Source organism: Oncorhynchus kisutch, linkage group LG25, assembly GCF_002021735.2.
Source record: "Oncorhynchus kisutch isolate 150728-3 linkage group LG25, Okis_V2, whole genome shotgun sequence".
Lineage (NCBI taxonomy): Eukaryota > Metazoa > Chordata > Actinopteri > Salmoniformes > Salmonidae > Oncorhynchus > Oncorhynchus kisutch.
In genome coordinates, this window is record NC_034198.2 from 7,914,050 (window position 1) to 7,930,487 (window position 16,438).

General features: G+C 40.2%; 1 protein-coding gene across 8 annotated transcripts; it reads left to right on the forward strand.

Moving 5' to 3' along the window:
* Positions 1–782: 782 nt before the first annotated feature.
* Positions 783–11,119, forward strand: LOC109870124 (calcium-binding and coiled-coil domain-containing protein 2). 8 transcript variants are annotated; one of them, XM_020460480.2, is made up of 22 exons: positions 783–906; positions 1,394–1,569; positions 4,196–4,298; positions 5,301–5,461; positions 5,654–5,779; positions 5,884–5,994; positions 6,585–6,710; positions 6,804–6,926; positions 7,161–7,220; positions 7,325–7,440; positions 7,616–7,685; positions 7,796–7,858; positions 7,965–8,087; positions 8,317–8,376; positions 8,494–8,609; positions 8,742–8,811; positions 8,957–9,127; positions 9,212–9,400; positions 9,569–9,664; positions 9,777–9,954; positions 10,085–10,110; positions 10,306–11,119. In XM_020460480.2, the coding sequence occupies exons 2-22, from the start codon at positions 1,402–1,404 to the stop codon at positions 10,468–10,470; spliced, it is 2,421 nt and encodes an 806-aa protein (XP_020316069.1). In that variant the 5' UTR covers positions 783–906; positions 1,394–1,401; the 3' UTR covers positions 10,471–11,119. The 8 variants fall into 8 exon arrangements, with proteins under 8 accessions (XP_020316069.1, XP_020316070.1, XP_020316071.1 ...); XM_020460481.2 differs by lacking the exon at positions 8,317–8,376; XM_020460482.2 differs by lacking the exon at positions 7,161–7,220.
* The last annotated feature ends 5,319 nt before the right edge of the window (positions 11,120–16,438 follow it).

Below are 16,438 nucleotides of genomic sequence, written 5' to 3' on the forward strand. Positions count from 1 at the left end.
CATTCTTACAATAGAGTGGTGACCCTAACTGACCTAAGACAGGGAATTTTTACTAGGATTAAATGTCAGGAATTGTGAAAAACTGAGTTCAAATGTATTTGGCTAAGGTGTATGTAAACTTCAGACTTCAGCTGCTCCTTTTCTGGTTCAGGCTGTTGAAGAGCTCCAGACTGCTTTTCAGTCACTGCAGGCCTCCATTTATGGTCTCTAACTGGTCATGACTTATACAAGAGCACTCAGCCAGAGAAGGTTAGCATTGTCACATCTGGTGGCTCATTCCATTGAAATAGTGTTATCAGCAATATCCACACAGTCACAACATAAGACCAACCCTTTAATAATGGGGACAGGTCACTATCGCATTTTAAATGAGGGAAGAGGCTATCTCCAATTTCATATTGTGAAATCTCTCCATCTTAAAATAGGCATCATAAAAATATCAAAACAGGTTGTTGTAATAACCTCCATTTTCATGTGTAACAGAGCATAATACAATGTAACTGTTACAGACATTTTGTTTTGGGCCTTATCTAGTGACTTTTTTCCCCCTTCAGGCCTATTTGATACAAGCGAACAAGATTGTGAAATCTTATTATGATTAGGCTAGTAATCTAGGTAACTGATCACTTTGAATATTTTTGTTCCATTGTCCAGATAAAAGGGAAAGCAAGTATAAACCCAAGCTGACAGTAGACTGGCCTTTTAAACTCCAAAATCCACTTCGGATTGGCCAATCAGAAGAAACTACATTTCCCAGAGAGGCCTACGGCTGATGACGTTCGTGCACACTTGAAATTAATACCTGGAACAGTATTCTGAGTTGACGTCTGACTTGCGACCTTTATATATACAATCTATGGTTGCGACACCGCTGAGTTGAACAGGCAGTGGCAGTCCAAACTTCATGTAAGTTCAACTATTTAATACATTTTCTTTGCTAAACAGCATAACACACGTGATCGTAATAATGACAGAATTGCGTTACCTTTCACATGAGTTTTCTTTCCTGTGTTTTATTTGTGGCCTTGTATGGTTTATTATGGCTTGATCAAACATAATAAAACAATCTCGAATAATCTATTGGTTTAGAAGTGTATGTTTGACAATAAAATAAAATCATTCTGTGTTAAATATGGTCTGGTGGGAAGCATAAACATTGCACAACTTATTTTAAAGGAAAGTGAAACTTAGTTTTGCAAACAACGCAATAGTGTTTGTAATTTCTATGCCTTATAATTAACAACCACCCATCGACAATGTGTGCTGCCAGAGAAGATACATAAGTGTTCAGTTTACAACATCAATAATGGTTTATGCAAGTTGCACCCGCTGTTAGTTTTTTTTGCTCATGTTTGTCCTACGTGTTTTCTTTTTGTTATATTCTCAATTTCAGAACACAGAATGGAGAGCTTCGAAACTGCAGCCAACATGGAATTGTCAACAAACCTTTCCCAGATTGTGTTTCAGGAAATCCCCAACTCATATGTGTCAAATGTTGCCTTGACTTGCTGCTACACTCTGACAGCAGCAATCCAACCGAATCCCAGAGACTGGGTGGGGATATTCAAGGTGAGATTATAGACCAATTTGTCATGAATATTGATGAACAATGTTCCCGCTAATTATTCCTGGCATTGAGCAAATTTCATGTCTGCTGAGTGCAAACTTGAATGTTATGAAAAATATGTGTAATTTCCAGCACGTGCTTACTGTGAACACTGAGGCTGTACCCACTTTAAATTAGTTTCAGACAGTGGGCAAGTAGGCAACTGTGGCTATTTGATCATAATGTAGGCCTACTAGAGTGGCCTATCATTTAAAAAAACTAAGGAGAAAATACATCCCGTAGATTAGCCAAATTGTTTTACCTGAGCATAACCCAAAAACAAAGGACTTATTAGCCGGCTCCACTATGTTTATGATTTTGTTGTCATGGAGGACTGACTGGGCTCAATGATTCAAGTCGAAAAATAAATGCTGCGCTCACGGAAGGGCACGCTTTGAGCACTACTGAAAAGTGCTATTTACATGTGAAAAAATGAATGTCATATGCTGCATTTGCTATAGGCCTATTGTTTACCTTTTTGTTGGTGACACTTAGACATCTTGATAATATGCAGCTGTTTAAAGGGTAAATAACAAAATGGATAAAATAACAAAATGGATTGCCCCGCCTCTTTTTTGATAAAAAGCTGAGGGAAGACCTGGGTAAATGTAACCACTCTCCGATTAATAGACAGAGATATTGATGCAAGGACTGGCCATCCATGATATCAAAATGATTGTTTTAACCATGTTAGGAGGCAATACAGTGTTTGTTTACATTTACAAACAGAGTAAAACAAGCTTATATTTTGGGTTCTCATGGAGTGTTACAGTTGAACTAAGCTCATGAGGCATTTACAAGTTATATTCTTCAAGAATCAATGGATATATATAGATATATACAACATTTCCAAAAATAGATGTAGCAACTACAGATTGACACTTTAAGTCTATCAAAAGTATGCAAGCTTGAGCATGTGTCCATTAGGCCTATGGATTTATTTATTTTATCAGCATGAATTAGATTGACCAATAAAAGCCCCAATTGTATTCCATAGGCTGCTGTTGCAAAAGTGCATTTCCACTGGCTGTCTACTGGTTTCAAAAACAATGATTGATATGCAGCTTAAACTTCTTGAATTCAACCATTATTGGGCTCAAATACACATTTAGATTTGTGAACAGCCATCCACAACAACCACAATCCGTAAGGCGCATATAGATAAATGAGAGAGCAGCAGTGTGATTCACAGCAATGCGCTATGTAGATAACAATAATAAGTGATATCCGTATCGCCGTAGACGACACCACTGCTGTCATCCTTACCTCCAATCGTTTATTCAAGTTGGATAATCTTTGGATGCCGACAGCAGTCGCTCCATTGGAAGACATAGCTTGGACTGTAGCCTACAAAAGCCTATTCCTGCGCTTTTCTTGCCATCCATCAAACACATTTGGTGTGTCATCATAGTGGTCAGACTCGCTCAGGTGGAACAAACTTAAACTTGCGCCTTTTTTCAATGCTGATTTGAATGACATTGAGAAAACAGAGAAGTGTCAAAGATTGTTTTTCACAAGGATCCTTTCTGAATTTAAAAGTGATCCTCGAAGTAAATCTAGTTTTTCAAAAGTATCTGTAATCTGATTACAATATGTTTTCTTGTAACGGATTACAGTTACCTTTTTTTGTAATCCCTTACATGTAAATACTTTACTTCCCAACCCTGGAAACCACTTTACAAAATAAAATGCATTATTATTCCCATACCATTATTACAGAGAATCAGACAAATTATGCTATGCTCTATCTATTGGCTACTTATCTTATTCACGCCTGTCTCAAAAAACAACACTGCCCCTTTAAGACAAAAAAAGCTCTTTACCAGACTTGCTTTTAGAAATGTACACGTTTTGTGTTATTTTAGGGAGCAAATCACTCGCCCATTGCTGACTACATATGATCTATAACTGGGCTAATAACTAACTAACTAGCAAAGGATATGTGCACACGTGGCTACATGAAGCTCTCGCTTTGATCTCAAAACAAGCACATCTACTCACGACTGCTTATGCTGTAAACATAGTCCAGTTCAAAGTCAATGGCACAGATCCATATATGGCAATGGTCTATTTGCATATAGTACTACTGCAGCTCTGTTTGGTTAAGCCATACCGGTCTGTGTAGAGTATGGCTGAGTCGTGAGTGTCAATGCAATAGAATCCTACTCCGATGCGTTCTGCCTACAACAAAATCTCTTGCATAGTTAATTTTGTACACTAAGCCTTGCAAAGTTAGGTTTTGTTTCGGTATGTTGCACTGAAAGTGGCTAATATTGCATGGATTTGATCACAATTCCCACAGTAAAGGGAAATGTTGATAGTGTTAACTAAGGGGGGAAACTCTAGAAAGTTGAGTGAAGTTCTCTGCATCTGCTGATATTTCTTCTGCACAGCAGTCCCGGGAAGCTGTGCACCCACTCGCAGTTAAGAGGGAACATTGTTCATTTGTGATCGGTTTAATCTGACATTATGATATGGATTGTATTTCCACAAAGTAAATAACCTGTCTTAAACAATAAATATCCAGTCTGGAATGCCTCTCTATATGTTGTCAGTCATAAATATGTTATCATGTGTATCATTGTGCAGGTGGGCTGGAGCACCACAAAGGATTATCACACATTTGTGTGGGTAGAACCATCATTGGATCTGATAGGACTGGAGCCAGTCAGAAAACAAGTGCTTTTTACTGGTAATGTGTGAATTTCATCCTCAAACTTTTCAACTGACATTAACTTCGATATGAATTATTGTGATCAATTTATACTGAACAAAAATATAAAACGCAAACATGCACCTATTTAAAAGATTTTACTGAGTTACAGTTCATATAAGGAAATGCATTAGGCCCTAATCTATGGATTTCACATGACTGGCAATACAGATATGCATCTGTTGATCACCGATAGCTTTTAAAATGTAAAAAAAAAAATAAGGTAGTGGCGTGGATCAGAATATCAGTCAGTATCTGGTGTGACCACCATTTGCCTCATACAGCGCGACACATCTCCTTCGCATTGAGTTGTTCAGGCTGTTGATTGTGCACTGTGGAATGTTGACCCTCTCTTCTTCAATGGCTGTGCGAAGTTGCTGGATATTGGCGGGGCCTGGAACATGCGTCGATCCAGAGCATCCCAAATATGCTCAAATGGGTGACATTTCTGGTGAGTATGCAGGCCAAGGAAGAACTGGGATTATCATGCTGAAATATGAATGGCACGACAATGGGCCTCAGGATTTTGTCACGGTATCTCTGTGAATTCAAATTGCGATCGATAAAATGCAATTGTGTTTATTGTCCGTAGTTTATGCCTGCCCATACCATAACCCCACCACCACGGGGCACTCTATTCACAACGTTGACATCAGCAAACCACTTGCCCACACGATACCATACACATGGTCCACGGTTGTGATCTTGGCAAAGGAGAAATGCTCACTAACAGGGATGTAAACAGATTTGTGCACAACATTTTAGAGAAACAAGCTTTTCGTGCGCATGGGTCATTCCTGGGATAATTTATTTCAGTTTATGACCAACACTTTACATGTTGCTTTTATATTTTTGATCAGTGCAAGTTATTATTATTTTTTAATGATACAGGCCAATGTTAACTTTACATTTTTATTGGATATTAAAGTGATCAATATTATGCAGGGGATTACACTGACAATGATATTGTGATTCTGATAGCATACTACTTGCCAAAGGATGACTCGGTGTTCTATCAGTTCTGCTATGTTGATAGCAATGGCCAAGTGAGAGGAGCCAGCACCCCCTTCTGTTTTAAAACCCCAGGGGAACAAAGCACAGGCTGCAGCCTTGAAAATGACCTCTTGGTTATCATAACTCAGGTACAATACAATCCACCATATCTAACATTGATTGTGTTTTGAAGACCATGCTTGAAATATTGTCTTAAAAAGCAGCCCTCTTTGTTTGGCTTGCTTAGTGGCTGGGTCAAGGTGAGGATGTTCCTCGCAAATGTATTTTGCTAAAATTATCCTTAGGTTATGTATGTACATGATTTGCATTTCTGAATCTAGGAAAAGGTAGAGCAACGTGAGAGGGAGAAAGAAGAGCTGGTCATGGAGTTGGGGCAACTGAAAGAACAAAATGAGACTCTGAGAAGTGCTCTGAAAGAGCAACAGCAAGAGATTGATCACCTCAAGGTTTGTTTTCAAGTTTTTTGTTCCAACAGCGGGTCATTTCTAGCCCCTAGTCATGTGTGAGAATAAAAATGTGAGGCAACAGAATTGTAACATTATTTCTGCAGCTGTCAAATGAGGAACTATACCAGGCAGATGGGAACACGGAGAATGCAAGAAAGCATGAAGAACTGACACAGAACACTAAACTAATGGATGACTCACACAGAGGGCAGGAGGTAATATTTGGTCCATTTTGTGTCTTTTTAAAACACTGATCACAAACCATCTGACAACTAAGAAACAACATACTGAAACGTCAATGCTTTTGAACATAACTTGTCTTGGTGGAACAACACTGAGTGTACAAAACATTAGGAACATCTGCTCTTTCCATGACAGATTGACCAGGTGAATTCAGGTGAAGCTACGATCCCTTATTGTTGTCACCTGTTAAATCCACTTCAAATCAGTGTAGATGAAGGGGAGGAGAAAGGTTAAAGGAGGGTTTTTAAACCTTGAGACCTGGATTGTGTATGTGTGCCATTTAGAGGGTGAATGGGGAAGACAAAAGATGTGCCTTTGAATGGGTTATGGTAGTAGGTGCCAGGTGCACCGGTTTGAGTGTGTCAAGAACTGCAACGCTGCTGGGTTTTTCACACTCAAGTTTCCCGTGTGTATCAAGAATGGTCCGTGCCTTGATTAATTGAGGCTGATCCGAGGGCAAAGGGGGGTGCAACTCAATATTAGAAAGGTGTTCCTAATGTTTTGTACACTATCCAAACAAATTAAGAGATTATGGACATGATTTAAGCATCTCTGAATCTAGGAACAGGTGGAAAAAGGTGAGAGGGAGAAAGAAGAGCTGACCATGGAGTTGGGGCAACTGAAAGAGCAAAATGAGACTCTGACATGTGCCCTAAAGGAGCAGCAACAAGAGATTGATCACCTCAAGGTTTGTTTGCATGTCTTTTCTTTCCACAAGCAGTTGTACTTCTAGCCCCTAAATCAGGTTGATAGGGTGATGAATTGTATATCGTTTCTGTAGGAATCCAAAAAGGAACTGGTACAGTTAGTGAGCAAACTGGAGAAACAGCAAGAGAATACTAGAGAGCATGAAGAACTGGCACAGAATTTCAAATCATTGGATGAATCACAGAGAGGACAGGAGGTAACTGTTGCAAACCAATTTCCCATTTGGGATTACTAATACTGATTCTATTAATAGAGTGAATTTGTATCTCAGTGGTAACAAAATATCTGATGACAGCTGCAGGCTATGCATCTAAAAAACCATCAATGCTTTTTCATTGTAACAACCTCTTTCTCCACTTTCTCTGTATTCACGTCTTGTTTCTGTCTCCTTGTCTTGTTTCTAACTGTTTCTTTCCATGAATGGCTGCAGTCTCTGACCCCCATTCATGAAACATATTTGGGGAATTTAGTGTCAAAACATGTGACAGCTGTATGTATACAATCAATCTTTTTCAATGCTACTACTTGTTTTCCTCATTTTCAGTCTGCTGGACGTGTATCTAACTTGCTATTTCTTTTCATGAATGGCTGCAGTCTCTGACCCCGATTTGTGAGAAATATGAAAGAGCGTTGATCAAGATCAAACAGCTAAAGAAAGAACGAGAGGTGTTAAGAGGAAAGGTTGAGGTCCAAAGTGTGGAGATCGCACAGTGAGTCATTCTTGTCTGGAGCAATCCATTCAATGCATAGCAACATAGTCTCCCCTTCAGAACACCGCTCCAGTGATTTTAAAAATCAAATATTCTCTCATGATATCATCTGGTTTTGGAATGTTTTGACAATTGTGCCACTTTGATGTGGTTCCCTATGCTCCTGTGTATACAGGCTGAGCCCAAGGCTCAAAGAATCTGAGCGGGAGTCACACAGACTGAAGGCTCACATTCAGCTTTTACAGGTCTGCACAACCAGCAAAGTAATATAATGTGAACAAATGCCTGTAACCCACAGCATTTTAAAATGTGAAACTCAAGACAATCCAACCATAGATTTTCATGATATTTCCAGGTGGATCTCCAGAGCAGTAAGAAAGAGAAGAAGTGTTCTGCCCTAAAGGAGCAACAGCAAGAGGTTGACCACCTTAAGGCTTGTTTCCAAGTCGTTTGTTCCAACAGCTGTCTTCTTTCTAGCCCCTAATCAGGTTGAGAGTGTGATGAATTGTATATTGTTTCTGTAGGAATCCAAAGAGGAACTGGTACAGTTAGTGAGCAAACTGGAGCAGCAGCAACAGAATACTAGAGAGCATGAAGAACTGGCGCAGAATGCCAAATCAATGGATGAATCACAGAGAGGACAGGAGGTAGCTGTCGCAAACCATTTTCCCATTTTGGACTACTAAACTACCAGTACTACTACAGCTAATTCTTAGTAGTAAAAAAAAGAAAAGAAGCATCCAATCTGATCTGACAGCTATAGGCTATACTGCTGAATACCATCAATGCTTTTCAATGCAACAACCAATTTTTTCCCCACTTTCTCTCTGTCTCCTTGTCTTGTTTCTCACTGTTTCTTTCCACGAATGGCTCCAGTCTCTGACCCCTATTCATGAAACATATTTGGTGAATATAGTGTCAAAACATGTGACCGCTGTATGTATACCATAAATATAGATTTCTTTCAATGCTACTTCTATTCTTTGTCCCCACACGTTCTCTGTCTCCTTGCCATGTATGTAATTTCCCATTTCTTTTCACAAATGACTGCAGTCTCTGACAACTATTTGTGAGAAATATGAACAAGCGTTGATCAAGATCAAACAGCTGAAGAAGGAGCGAGAGGAGTTGAAAGGAAAGATTGAGGTCCAAAGTGTGGAAATTGCACCGTGAGTCATTCTTGTCTCAAGTCATTCATGGGGACATAGTGATCTAGTCCAATACCTTTCCAGTCATATCACTTTTAGGATCTTTTTTGTGTGTTTTTTTTACACAATGTGGCCTTGTGTCTGTGTAAATAGGCTGAGCCCAAGGCTCAAAGAATCTGAGCAGGAGTCCCACAAACTGAAGGATCATATTCAGCTTCTACAGGTCAGCAAACTCCGCAAAGTAATAAAATGTGAAGTAATACCTGTAACGCAAACTCTTTAAAATACTTTTGGACAATTCATTCAATGTCAGAGTGCTTTCTTTTGATTGGAGAAAAACAATAATATAACCTCATGACCCTTTCCAGGTGGATCTCCAGAGCAGTGAGAAAGAGAAGGAGAAGCTTTCTGCAGCGCTGCACAGAGTGTGTGGTGTCACACATGATCTACAGGACCTGAAGACTGGGAACAAGGCATTACGTAGAAGCCTGTCAGAGCAGGAGCAGCAGCCACAGCAGATGGTGGACAGTGATTGGAAGGTGTGAGCAAGTTGCTAAAAGAACCATGTCCTTCCCCCTACACACCATTATGCAATGTAATACTGTAGTCTTGTGTGTCTACAGGAGCAATACCAAGCCCTTCTTGGTCAGCTGGAGGAGGCTCAGACACTGTTGCACAAGGAGTTGCAGGCTTCCAACAATACCCGCAAACGTGCAGAGCAAGCAGAAAGGGAACTGGAGGAGCTCAAGGAGTGCATGGAGAGCACGGCCATGACGTCTGATCGGACAAAGCAGAAGAGCAGCAAACTAGAGGTGCTTTGAGAATCTTACACTATTGAATTTTCCAATCCAGCGCCGATTTTTGATAACCAATATGTTGTTTGTTCTATGAAGTTAGTTGACCCGTGAGAAGAAATGAACAGAGAACACACTAACCTTGTTCTCTTGGCTGATCACAAGTTGCCCACTTTCCCCTCTCAGGTGCAACTTTCAGAGTTAAACAAAATCATTGAGGAGAAAGAAAACATGGCAGAGATCGCTAAAGTAGAGAAAGAGGAGTTGTCCAGAGAGAATCAGGTGATTTTTATGAATTGTGCTACTATTTACTAGTCATTGAATTATTTACTTTACAATAAAATTAGGGACATTTGCTTACCTTGAGATTTTTCCAATGTATTCCGTCTGGCAGGATCTCAAAAGAGATATTGAAAGACTTCGCAAGGAATTTGATGACGTCCAGGCTGCTCCAGTGCCCATGCAGCATCCCAACCCTTATGGCTCTTCAACTGACCCTACCCCCAATAAGGAGCAGCAGCAAGAGGCACTGGCTGACTCTCTCCACTCTTGGAACCCATATGAAACCCCAGGTAATCCCAATTGTCCAGCTATTGGGAAGCCTCACCAAAATATTCCGAAACGAACACCACTTGTGCCTCACAGACACACCTTGAAAAAATAACACGTTCAATTATGACTGAAATACGATTCTGTTTGCAGGCACGGCTACAAACCTGGAGGAAGAGGTATGTCAAGTCATTCCTATGGTACACATGGTATTAATACAGATTACAACAACATACACAAGTGATTTGGGATCGAAGGGTTGATTTCATACTGCTCTATCCACAATCATTTCTGTCCGACAGTATAGTTAAGGCGATCCAGTCTAGATACAATATTATTACCACTTAAGACCTGTGCCTGTCCCTGTCCCATAGTTGTCCTTGGAGTGTCGTCACTGCCATGAGTCCTTCCCTGGCATCACCCAGGACGAGCTGGAGCTGCACGAGCACAGCCACAGAGTGTGCCCCTTCTGCATGCTCATCTGTGACGGAATGGAACAGGCTTTATATGAAGACCACGTCTACAGCCATGAGGTGTAGAAATGCCACTTCCTCACAACCCAGAGAATTGTTTGTGAGTTGACTACTCATAAAAAAAGCTGATACTCTACTAATTATTTAGTAGGGGGGGGGGGAATAAATATGGGCTAACAATCCATTCAGGATATTATATAAATAACATTTATAATCCCTTGTTCATTACTGTAAATGTCCTCTTACCTGGTCAAATAAGTTAAGAATTAAATGTCTGGTAAATCCGTAGCTAATTTATTTAGCCTGAAATGTATCATACCATATAAGATATTTGTTTGATGGCACTTCATTTTGGTCTTGGAGTAGAATTTGCCTCCATTGCTGGGTGATAGGAATGTATTGCTTTGCTATTTAATGGTTTCCCATATTTACTCCGTTATAATCTCTGCTGAACTGTTTACTTTGCGTAATTAAACTATACTGACTTTCTGCCCTTAAACCTCCTGCGTGCATAACGTGTTGCATAATAGAGTCAAACGATTAATGGTCAAATGATGCCATCTGAAAATGAAATGGTTCAAATGGGATTCATGTGGGAAGCAACAAATAAAGTTGTCTTCACAGTTGTGTCGTCATGGAAGTACACATTGTTTTGTATCATGAACTGCAATATGCAAAGAATTACTCTGTTATAATAAAAGGTCATTGCATAGAAGGAAACTGTATAACAAATCCATGATTGCCACAGAAAACATAACATTTAACCTAGTTTTCATCGCCACAATCACTGATGGGAAGCAAGATGATGTGTACCTACCCTTGGTTATATACACCCCATTACAATTCAGGACATTTGCAACATGCACACATTGTTCATCAAAGTCTTCCCAGTCTTCCCCCGACTTCCCCCCCCAAACAAATTTCTTCAGGCATCATCTGATTGGCCTCTTCAGGTGTGACATCAAGGGAAGTCAACTCCGAGAAGAGGGCTGGCAGCCAATACTGTGGCTCTCCAGAAGCTTGGGAATCCAACCATGCCAAGCCCTCTTTCAACAGGTGTTCCTAAGACAACAAGGAGTGTGTTAGGATGGTGGGTATAGAGCCAGATACTTGCCAAAAGATTGAACGTACATATCATTAGGATCATAAGAAAATCCATACATAAATTGTTAAGATAGTAAAAAAAAAGCCATGTCTGAAACATGAAATGTAAACGTTACAATTGATCTGTAAATGTACAGAACCAGTGTTACGACTATGAATGAACATTTACACTTCAATTCTTACTTTAATCGGTTACAGATCTTTTTTTTATGCATACAATCTTTTGTCAGTAATGTGGCATCTGCAAAGGACATGAACTGAATGTAGCTCGTCAATCAAGCAACTCAAGCCCAGATGTTAGTTGCTTTGCAGCTTCAGGTTTAATTTCCAAAATAAAAGTCTAGAACTTGTTTTAGAACTGCATTCAATAACGACATTATACGAGTAGATTACGTAGTATAGGCTTGGGACTTCAGCAAATTACTTGTGCGAGAATGATAAATACAAAGAAAAACCTTGTCTAGAATAACCGCCTGAGCTGCAAAATAGAATGTAAATATGATTTAGGCTAGGCCTATTCTGTTCTCTAAATATGCCATGCTGTTGTGTCAAATAATTGCCATATAATTGCATAATACATATTTATAGCTGCGTGGCGGTATTGTGGTGATCATGTAACCTAATGAATTGCACGTTTTCACAGATTTTAAGAGCACGGACTGTAGGCCTTATATTAGACATTTTGATTGTTGTATTCGTGAATTCCACTAGGTATGTAGGCTTGTTATATAGCCATTTGCGTTGCACAACCCCATCACACAGAGGCTATATCCATATCAATAAATGAGACAAAACAAAATGTTGACTAAGGCTTGGCTATAACCTGTCCTGAGTGTTAGTAGTTGTCATTCTCCAATAACACAGACTCCAAAGTAAATCAAGGGGAGAAAAATTGATGTTATGCTGGGAGGTACCATTGCCTTTAAATTGTTTAACTTGGGTCAAATGTTTCAGGTAGCCTTCCACAAGCTTCCCACAATAAATTGGGTGAATTTTGGCCCATTCCTCCTGACAGAGCTGGTGTAACTGAGTCAGGTTTGCTCACACACGCTTTTTCAGTTCTGCCCACAAATTATCTAAAGGATTGAGGTCAGGGTTTTGTGATGGCCACTCCAATACTTTGACTTTGTTGTCCTTAAGCCATTTTGCCACAACTTTGGAAGTATGCTTGGGGTCATTGTCCATTTGGACGACCCATTTGTGACCAAGCTTTAACTGATGTCTTGAGATGTTGCTTCAATATATCCACATAATTTCCCTTCCTCATGATGCCATCTGTTTTGTGAAGTGCACCAGTCTCTCCTGCAGCAAAGCACCCCCACAACATGATGCTGCCACCCCCGTCACGGTTGGGATGGTGTTCTTCGGCTTGCAAGCATCCCCCTTTTTCCTCCAAACATAACGATGGTCATTATGGCCAAACAGTTCCATTTTTGTTTCATCAGACCAGAGGACATTTCTCCAAAAAGTACGATCTTTGTCCGCATGTGCAGTTGCAAACTGTAGTCTAGCTTTTTTATGGCGGTTTTGGAGCAGTGGCTTCTTCCTTGCTGAGCGGCCTTTCAGGTTATGTCGATATGGGACTCGATATAGGATACTTTTGTATCTATATCTTCACAATGTCCTTTGCTGTTGTTCTGGGATTGATTTGCACTTCTCACACCAAAGTAAGTTCATCTCTAGGAGACAGAACGTGTCTCCTTCCTGAGAGGCATGACGGCTGCGTGGTCCCAGGGTGTTTATACTTGTTCATCTGTACAAACAATAGTGTGCATGGTACCTTTAGGCGTTTGAAAATTGCTCCCAAGGATGAACAAGACTTGTGGGGATCTACAATTTTTTTCTGAGGTCTTGGCTAACTTCTTTTGATTTTCCCATGATGTCAAGCAAAGAGGCACTGAGTTTGAAGGTAGGCCTTGAAATACATCCACAGTTACACCTAAAATTTACTCAAATGATGTCAAGGTCAGATTATTTATCTTCAAAATATTCTTATATGAGCGAAATAGACAAGAGGTCCCAAATGGTCAAGACTGTCTATAGACTATTCTTATTGCCAAATCGGTTTTCCATATCAGCCACTGCACATGCTTCTTCAACTATTTTGTTCAACATTTATTTAGAGGCCTATTAGCTAGGGTCTCTTTTTAAGGTGAGCCCTATCCAGTTATAAAACACAAATGGGAGTTCCAAAATATGTCCGCAAGATACCAGTACCCAAAATTATAGCCTAAATTGCGCTGCCTACAAGATGAAGGCCTATTTTTTATTTGAATAGGCCTAAATTAAACATTGAATTATTAAAGTAATAGGCTAAAAGAACTTTGGAGAATGTAGAATACACATTGATTTCAATAAACAAATGGGTAAGATTGTTCTATTCTCTATTCTATTGCAACTCAGACAAATGACTGACTTGATGACATACTGATGGAACAAACTGAATGGAGGATGAATTAAATCTTCAAATATGTTGAAATTACAAGTTGTATGCAAGTGCATGCTCTGCACTTAATTTGGCTATTAGGCAAATAGGTCTACATTAGAGTATAATGACAATGACTGCATGCCTGCAGAATGGCATCTTCTGAGGCTGAAGGGTGCTTTTCCGAAAGCGCATGGTGCTGCATAGAGATCACAAGCTCTTCAACTCGGCAGCAGTGTCGTGATGGAGGGAACAGCCTATACAGAGACTACCTAAGACCACTGCAACAGAGTTATTGTAAAGTGTGGTAATATGCTTATGCCAGACAGCCTACTTTTAACATCTCCCTTGTTCATTTCAAAGTCTATATGTTAATGACCCGATTCATATAAATCATGTCAAAATAATTTTTACATTCATATTAACCCCTCCTACAGAATATGCTTTGGCAAGATTTTGAGTGATGAAATAAAAGACTCCGGTGGTCATACATACAGTGGGGCAAAAAAGTATTTAGTCAGCCACCAATTGTGCAAGTTCTCCCACTTAAAAAGATGAGAGAGGCCTGTAATTTTCATCATAGGTACACTTCAACTATGACAGACAAAATGAGAAGAAAAAATCCAGAAATTAAATTTCTTTTTAATGAATTTATTTGCAAATTATGGTGGAAAATAAGTATTTGGTCAATAAGAAAAGTTTATCTCAATACTTTGTTATATACCCTTTGTTGGCAATGACAGAGGTCAAATGTTTTCTGTAAGTCTTCACAAGGTTTTCACACACTGTTGCTGCTATTTTGGCCCATTCCTCCATGCAGATCTCCTCTAGAGCAGTGATGTTTTGGGGCTGTTGCTAGGCAAAACGGACTTTCAACTCCCTCCAAAGATTTTCTATGGGGTTGAGATCTGGAGACTGGCTAGGCCACTCCAGGACCTTGAAATGCTTCTTACGAAGCAACTCGTTCGTTGCCCGGGTGGTGTGTTTGGGATCATTGTCATGCTGAAAGACCCAGCCACGTTTCATCTTCAATGCCCTTGCTGATGGGAGGAGGTTTTCACTCAAAATCTCACGATACATGGCCCCATTCATTCTTTCCTTTACACGGATCAGTCGTCCTGGTCCCTTTGCAGAAAAACAGCCCCAAAGCATGATGTTTCCACCACCATGCTTCACAGTAGGTATGGTGTTCTTTGGATGCAACTCGGCATTCTTTGTCCTCCAAACACGACGAGTTGAGTTTTTACCAAAAAGTTATATTTTGGTTTCGTCTGACCATATGGCATTCTCCCAATCTTCTTCTGGATCATCCAAATAATGCTCTCTAGCAAACTACAGACAGGCCTGGACATGTACTGGCTTAAGCAGGGGGACACGTCTGGCACTGCAGGATTTGAGTCCCTGGCAGCGTAGTGTGTTACTGATGGTAGGCTTTGTTACTTTGGTTCCAGCTCTCTGCAGGTCATTCACTAGGTCCCCCCGTGTGGTTCTGGGATTTTTGCTCACCGTTCTTGTGATCATTTTGACCCCACAGGGTGAGATCTTGCGTAGAGCCCCAGATCGGTCTTGTATGTCTTGTATGTCTTCCATTTCCTAATAATAGCTCCCACAGTTGATTTCTTCAAACCAAGCTGCTTACCTATTGCAGATTCAGTCTTCCCAGCCTGGTGCAGGTCTACAATTTTGTTTCTGGTGTCCTTTGACAGCTCTTTGGTCTTGGCCATAGTGGAGTTTTGAGTGTGACTGTTTGAGGTTGTGGACAGGTGTATTTTATACTGATAACAGGTTCAAACAGGTGCCATTAATACAGGTAACGAGTGGAGGACAGAGGAGCCTCTTAAAGAAGAAGTTACAGGTCTGTGAGAGCCAGAAATCTTGCTTGTTTGTAGGTGACCAAATTTTATTGCAAATAAATTCATAAAAAATTCTACAATGTGATTTTCTGGATTTTCTTTTCTCATTTCGTCTGTCATAGTTGAAGTGTACCTATGATGAAAATTACAGGCCTCTCTCATCTTTTTAAGTGGGAGAACTTGCATACATAGAATACTTTTTTGCCCCACTGTCACAGACACCGGGAATCTTGAATTTCAACTGATCCTCAACACTTAATGCCACCCCGCTATCACTCCTTTCAACGGCTCCCTGCTCTGGAGATTATCCCCTTTTTTCCACTTGGCGCCAACCTTCCTCACTACACCGCTTATCTCTCCACACTGAGCTCCTTCCCGGCGGTCATCACCGCACCTGCCACCACAATTAATTCACCCTCACTCTCTTCACGTTCACTTTCCTTCACCAAATCTTCCAGAAGGCTTGTGCAATCCCCCACTCCATATTTATGAATAATATGTTCCACTTTCTTCCATCTTCTTTCGTCCTACCTCCAGTTATTTACCCATGTCTTCTCTTCAAACCGAAAAGGTTGGCTCACCATTCATCTAGAGTTGAATACTGTCACTTACTGCCTCGGCAAGAGGCTAATGAGGGGGGGGGCATTTTTGT

Excerpts from the sequence above, each read along its gene's own strand:
- LOC109870124 (XM_020460480.2), top strand. The coding sequence starts at position 1,402 with ATGGAGAGCTTCGAAACTGCAGCCAACATGGAATTGTCAACAAACCTT. Across the intron at positions 1,570-4,195 it reads ACTGGGTGGGGATATTCAAG|GTGGGCTGGAGCACCACAAA; the intron begins GTGAGATTATAG and ends ATCATTGTGCAG. Across the intron at positions 9,955-10,084 it reads GAACCCATATGAAACCCCAG|GCACGGCTACAAACCTGGAG; the intron begins GTAATCCCAATT and ends TTCTGTTTGCAG.